Raw genomic sequence first — 6,747 nt, 5'->3', positions numbered from 1 at the left:
GAGGGAGAGAGATTGAGAGATTCATTTCTGCCGAGAAGCCCCGGTGGCTAGTTTCTTATTATTTACAGGAAGGTGATATTAGCAATTCAGGTGAGAAGGAAATAAACACGGCCGCCACGAAATCAATACAGAACTCCAAAACAATTATTAATGTCATTTGACTCGTGTTCTTTATATATCTCTCCCGGCTACAGACGCTAAGCTGTCTGAATAATTTGCATGGAGCGTCTATTCATTATTTCCGATGATTTTCCTTGCAAGCAGCTCGGACGTGGCCGGCTGCGGTCCAACAGGATCGGAGAACTCGTACTTTCATCTGTAAATTAAAGCAATTACGCAGCAGATATTATATGATGCGTACTGTGGTCTCCAGATAGTCATCAATCACCTTCAACCGAGCTGTCAGAGCGGGCAGATTTCGTTTCTGGGAGGCAGGTTTGCAGCTGGGGAGAGGGCGAGAACGTCGTCATTAATTAGAGGGTGACCCTGGGGCGATTCACAGGTCTGAACCCAGGAATCTTTCCCAGCAAGTCTGCACAGCGCCGCCGTGCACGGCTCCCTCCCGGCGACCGCGGGAGGCCAGGCCGGGCGGGAGCAGCAGGAGCGAGCCGGGCCCCCGGAGGGCGGCGGCGCAAGAGGCGGGCCGGGGTTCCGGGTGGCCCGGGCGTCCCCTCACCGCCCGTGCGCTGGCCGCCACTCTGGACTCGGGCAGGGTCCCAGGGGCGGGGGCTGGCTGGGGAAGTGATGGGGTGGGCGCTCGACCGCTCCCCAGACCGCTCCTTGGGCCCTGGGCAGGAAAGGGCGCCCCCTCCCCCGTACCTAGGCCCGAAGGTCGCCGGGAGGAGCCAGCGCAGCAGGAGGGGCCCCGGAGCCAAGCCGGGAAAGCTGCTCGTCCGACCGCGCTGGGCTGTCTGGCAGTCCCGGGTTTAGCCGCGAGGGGCAGGGGGAGGCTGAGGGAGGGCGGCCCGCGGGAGCGGGTGGGGGAGCAAAGGGAGGGCCCATGCGCCGAGCTGGAACTTACTGGACGAGGAGGGGTGGTTCCCCGGGGACACGGCGGCCGAGAGTGGCAAACCCTCTTGGCCCACCGAGCCCTGGGGCGGCGGGCTCTGGGGAAGGCCCAGACCCACACACTGAGGGCATTCTGACCTCCAGATGCAGACGCGCTGGTAGCCGCGCTGGTTCTGGAATTGCAGCCCGGTGGAGGGTTCGAACTGGTGGGAGGCTTTGCTGAGTCCCGGTTAAACAATAGTGGGGCCCGCGCCGCCTTCCTCCGCCGCGCACCGGCCCGCGGAGCTGCCTGCCTTCCACCTGGAGGGGCGCGCGGAGAGCGGAGGCCCGGCCGGCCGGCCTGCTGCGCCAGCGCGGGGCTAATCTTAACTGTTGATTACATCTCCGGGGAAGACTCCCTCGTATACCCCTCATATGTCTCATTTGTAATTGAGACTAATGATTACAGTGGGGTGGGAAGGAGCAGCTGCTCATTAATTAATTTCTAATTAAAAGTGCCTCCCCTCCTCGGTGACTAAGGAGAAACACGGTTCGTCGGGGCGCTATTGACTCCGCGGATGAAATTCATTTGTTACAGCCGTGCACCCTCCGCCCGGGGCGGCGCGGCCGAGCGACCCACGCGTCTGCCGCCCGGCCGGGCTGCGCGGAGTGGGGCTGACGTCAGAGCCTCCGCCGCTTAAAGCCGCGCACCGCTGACTTGACGGATTCGCACGACTCATTGTTTTTTTTTTTTTTTCCTTTTTTGCAAAATATGTATTTGTGTCGCCGCTGCGAGGCCGGTCGGTCCCAGAGCCCCCTCGAGGCTCCGGATTGTGAAGCTAAAAGGATCGCCGCGGCCGTCGCGGCTCACTTTCCTACCCAGTTAGAAAAGTTTGCGGAGCGCGTGTCTGAATTAACCCGCTCTTCTGCTTTGCCCTCCCAGCGCCTAGAAGCCGGCGGCCCCGGAGCAGTGGCCGCGCCACGCCGTCCCCCTCGCGCAGGACCCCGCCGGCCCCGCCCGCCGACCCCGGGCCGCGCCCGCCATGTCCTACCCGCAGTTTGGGTACCCCTACTCCTCGGCACCCCAGGTAAGGGGGCCCCGGTAGGCCAGCAACTCGCTGTCGCCTCGCAGTGAGCAGGGCCTGTGCCACGTACCCCTCGCGCCCGACCCGGGGAGGGCAGAGGCGCTGAGGAAATCCGACCGGCAGGGCCCCATATCCCGCTTCGTTTGTCCTCCACCCCCTCCCGGGCTCTGAGGCTACGCCCCCGGGGAGCCCAGCTACCCGGGATAGACGTGTACAAGAGGGGCGTGAGCTCTGCGGCCTTGGAAACCAACCTCCCCCCCCCCCCCCCCCCCCCGCCCCGGGGAGGGTGTGAACATTCCGGGCCAGCACGGGCTGGGCCCCATGTGGCCGGAGGAGGCCAGGAGCACAAGCTCGCCACGGGAAGGAACGAGCGGCCCGGTGTGGATGGCGGGAGCACCGAGGACACGGGGTGCGCGCTCCTGGGCTGCACGTGGGGCGGACTGAGGCCCAGGGCCCCAGCCTCGCGCCCGGGGGCCCCGCCCTTCCTCGCGGCCCCTCTCTCCCCAGTTCCTGATGACCACCAACTCCCTGAGCACGTGCTGCGAATCCGGTGGCCGCACGCTGGCCGAGTCCAGGCCGGCTGCCTCGGCCCAGGCGCCCGTCTACTGCCCGGTCTACGAGAGCCGGCTGCTGGCCACCGCGCGCCACGAGCTGAACTCAGCGGCGGCGCTTGGCGTCTACGGGGGCCCCTACGGCGGCTCGCAGGGTTACGGCAACTACGTGACCTACGGTTCTGAGGCGTCTGCCTTCTACTCGCTGGTAAGGGGAGCGGGTGTATGTCAAACCTAATCCCTGCCACGCATGCCCCTACCCCTCGATCTGCCAAACTCACTTTCCCCACACTCTGGAGGCAAGGGGGGTGGGAGAAGCACACCTTCGACTTTGAGCCGCCTAGCCTGGTCCTTTGGAGCTCCATCATCCCCAAGGTTGGGGTGTCCTGGCAGGGGGGCCATTGTATTTAATGTATTTATTGTTTTCTGCTTGCTATTAAGTTGGGGTCAGGTGTCTAGTTCTGTCGGAGCTCGCTCCAGCCTGCTGGGTCCCCTGGGTCCCCTGTCCCTCACTCCTCCCGGTCGCCCTCTTCCTCCCTCCCCCCTCCTCCCCACTTCTCTCCTCCCCTCCTGTCACCATCCCCGTTCCTCCTTCACCCTCCTTCTCTGCTGTCCCCTAGTCGCTCCCCCCTCATCTCTCCCCCTACCTCCTTCCCTCCCCCTCCCTCCCCATCCTCCCCTTCCCTCCCTCCATTCTCCCCCCATCTTCCTTCTCCTGTCCCTTATTCCCCCAACACCCCCCAACTCTGCCCCTCCTCACTCCACGTCTTGGGGCTCCTTCGCTCCCTGGGCCCGAGGCAGAGTTTGGGAATGGGTGATGCGGATGGGGGTGGGGAGGATGGGGGGCTGCCCAGTGGTCTGTGGGAGGCAGGCAGGAGCCAGTGGTCCTAGGGGAGGGGCTCGAGCTGGGTCGCATCCCTGAAGCTGCGACCCCAGGCTCACCCGCTCCTACAGAACAGCTTCGACTCCAAGGACGCACCGGGATCTGCGCATGCGGGCCTCGCTCCAGCTGCAGCCACAGCCTACTACCCCTACGAGCCGGCGTTGGGCCAGTACCCCTACGACAGGTGAGGGATCTCACCCCTCCTCACTGCCCCCACCCCCACGGAGCACCAAGCCCCGCCCCTACTAGCGCCACGCCCCCACTGAAAGTTTGGGCGGCAGAAGGAGGGGCATTCCTCGGGTCAAGTCCCGATGACCTTGGGTTAGGACCATCCCCGCCTCCTAGCAAGCAGAGCGCCGCCAGGGTATAAAGGCATCCCATCTCCCCTTCCCTGCCCCCACGCCGTCTGTCCGGACTCCCAAAGCCCTCGCTGCAGTGTGGTTTCCGGGGGATTCTCATCTTGCTGCCCAGGCTTCCGACGCCTCCCCGAACCCCAAGAAGTGCAGCCTGTGTGGTGTGTCCGGGAACCAGAGAGGGGAGTCCCTGCCCACCAGCAGACAGCATGCCTTTCGTGGGGCGACAGAAAAACTTAACCGCAGAAAGTGCACGTAGGCCCTCTGGGCACTTTTTCCCCACGGGCGCTCACGACAGTTTCTGCCCACGGGTGGTGCGTAGTTGAGTTCTGTCCCTGCGACATGCTTTCCTGGTTCAGGATCAAAGGGGCCTGATAAAGGAACTCAAAGAGACGTAGGTGTACGTAGAGAGACAGAGACCTGGCGCCGGCCTTGCGCCCGCGCTCCTCCCCCACCCACAGAGACCTCTCTGGCTCCATATAAGTTTAATCAAATATAGACATTAAAAGGCAGTGCATGCCTGGGTAAAACCCAGGTCTTGCCACCGTAAACACACCCCCACGACCGGGACTGAAGCCGCGTGGGCCTGGCGCTGGCCGCCTGCCCGCGGTGCAGGGGCCGCTGCCGGCGCCCCATTGCCCAGCCTGTCTCCAGGTACGGGACCATGGACAGCGGCACGCGGCGGAAGAACGCCACGCGCGAGACCACCAGCACGCTCAAGGCCTGGCTGCAGGAGCACCGCAAGAACCCCTACCCCACCAAGGGCGAGAAGATCATGCTGGCCATCATCACCAAGATGACCCTCACGCAGGTCTCCACCTGGTTCGCCAACGCGCGCCGGCGCCTCAAGAAGGAGAACAAGATGACGTGGCCGCCGAGGAACAAGTGTGCGGATGAGAAGCGGCCCTACGCGGAGGGCGAGGAGGAAGAGGGGGGCGAGGAGGAAACCAGGGAGCAGCCCCTCAAGAGCACCAAAGGTGCAGGTGCGTGCGTGGGAGGTTGGCGATGCGGGGCGTCGCCTCCCTGCGCCTTCTCGCTGGTTCTAGGACTTCTAAAGACGTGGAACGGGGCAAACTCCTGGGCCTAGGCGGCAATTAATGCCCTGGCCCCGAGTCTGCGAGGCCCTGTGCACGAGGGGCCCTGTGGCAGTGAGCTGGGAGCACGCTCAAAGATCCAAAATCACGTTCGAAACACTAGACCCTACTGCCTTTGATATGAGGCTTAAATCAGCTAGGTCCGTGTAGGCGTTTGGGGGAGGGGAGACTCTGAGGAGATGGCAGGTAGAATAAAGGCGCAGGTGCTTTTCCTGGCTCCAAGGTGGGCCCCGTAACCATGCCCTTGGAGTGAGGAAGGGGGTGCTGTTAACCTGCCATCCCGTCTCCCTCCACTGGTCACTCTTTATCTCCTGGCAGAGCCGATAGGCAAAGAGAAGGATCTGGAGCTCAGCGACTTGGAGGACTTCGACCCCCTGGAGGGGGAGCCCCCAGAGTGCGAGCTGAAGCCGCCCTTCCAGCCCCTGGACGGAGGCCTGGATCGAGTCCCCACCGTGCCAGATGGCCCCAGCGCCCCAGGGAAGGAGGCTCCGGGCGCCCTCCGGATGCCCCTGGCCGCCGGGGGTGGGGCCACTCTGGACCAGGACCTGGAGAGGGCCCGGAGCTGCCTCCGGAGCACGGCGGCTGGGCCGGAGCACCAGGCGGGCGCGGGCGCGGGGGTTGGCCCGCAGGCCTGCGAGCCCAAGCTGGGCTTTGCTCCGGCTGGGGCGTCGGCGGGCCTCGAGGCCAAGCCGCGCATCTGGTCCCTGGCACACACGGCCACCGCGGCCGCCGCCACCGCCCTCGGCCAGACTGAGTTTCCCTCGTGCATGCTCAAGCGCCAAGGCCACGCTGGCCCTGCGGCCCCCTCCTCGGCGCCCACCTCCTCCTCGCCTGCGGCCCCGGCTCCCGCCGGTGCCCTGGACAGGCACCAGGACTCCCCGGTAACCAGTCTCAGAAACTGGGTGGACGGGGTCTTCCACGACCCCATCCTCAGACACAGCACTTTGAACCAGGCCTGGGCCACCGCCAAGGGCGCCCTCCTGGACCCGGGGCCGCTGGGCCGCTCGCTGGGGGGAGGCGCCAACGTGCTGACGACGCCCCTGGCGCGCTCCTTCCCGCCCGCCGCGCCCCAAGACGCCCCCGCCTCCGGCGCAGCCAAGGAGCTGCTGGCCACGCCCAAGGCCGGCGGCAAGCCCTTCTGCGCCTAGCTTGGCCGGGTGCCTGGGCGAGGAGGCAGCCGGCGCCTCGGGCTGCAGGCTCCAGAGTGGCCGACCCTTTTTCTACCGAGTTTCCAAAGTGAGGCAAGAGCTCGGCAAAGCTCAGGCCGCCAACCCACCCTGGAGGGAGGATCTGAACTCGGGCTCCCGGGGCCACGGACAAGCCCCCGGAGCGCCCGGACAGGAGTCTGCCCCCGGCCGTGCCAAACTCGGGGACCGGGCAGGATAGGGCTGCTGTCAGAGCAGCAGGGAAACACCCTGAAGCAAAAAGTTTACGTCCAAAAGTTTACACACAGAAGACGTTTCCGTTCCGAGGCCTGTTTGTGTACCTGTCTCCTCTGGGGTTTGAGGCTCGCCGCTGTTCCTTATGAAGACTCCTTAGCCTGCTGACCTTCCGATTTCATCCTCAGCACATACTTTTCACCAACAGCACTTCCACCGAGTTTACACTATTGCACTCTCTTAACTCGATAAAATTATGTTTTTTTAATGTATGTTCACACCAATAATTGCCTGCTTCAGAGGCTAATATAACAAAACCAATAAAACCGAGTGATGGTGTTTGCATTGCAAAATGAACGCATTTGAAATCTAGGGATTTGGAAACTTGGAAGAGGAAAGCTGCCCATCCCTGAGG

The 6,747-nt window shown here is 64.0% G+C and overlaps 1 protein-coding gene across 1 annotated transcript; it reads left to right on the top strand.

Annotated features, from left to right (window-relative positions):
- Nucleotides 1-1,993: 1,993 nt before the first annotated feature.
- Nucleotides 1,994-6,101, top strand: IRX4 (iroquois homeobox 4). Its single transcript, XM_068531801.1, has 5 exons — nt 1,994-2,075; nt 2,580-2,831; nt 3,578-3,690; nt 4,514-4,842; nt 5,272-6,101. The coding sequence occupies exons 1-5, from the start codon at nt 2,031-2,033 to the stop codon at nt 6,099-6,101; spliced, it is 1,569 nt and encodes a 522-aa protein (XP_068387902.1). The 5' UTR covers nt 1,994-2,030.
- Nucleotides 6,102-6,747: the final 646 nt, after the last annotated feature.

Source organism: Eschrichtius robustus, chromosome 2, assembly GCF_028021215.1.
Source record: "Eschrichtius robustus isolate mEscRob2 chromosome 2, mEscRob2.pri, whole genome shotgun sequence".
Lineage (NCBI taxonomy): Eukaryota > Metazoa > Chordata > Mammalia > Artiodactyla > Eschrichtiidae > Eschrichtius > Eschrichtius robustus.
Note: the sequence above shows the minus strand (reverse complement) of the source record. Positions and strands in the feature narration are given on the sequence as shown.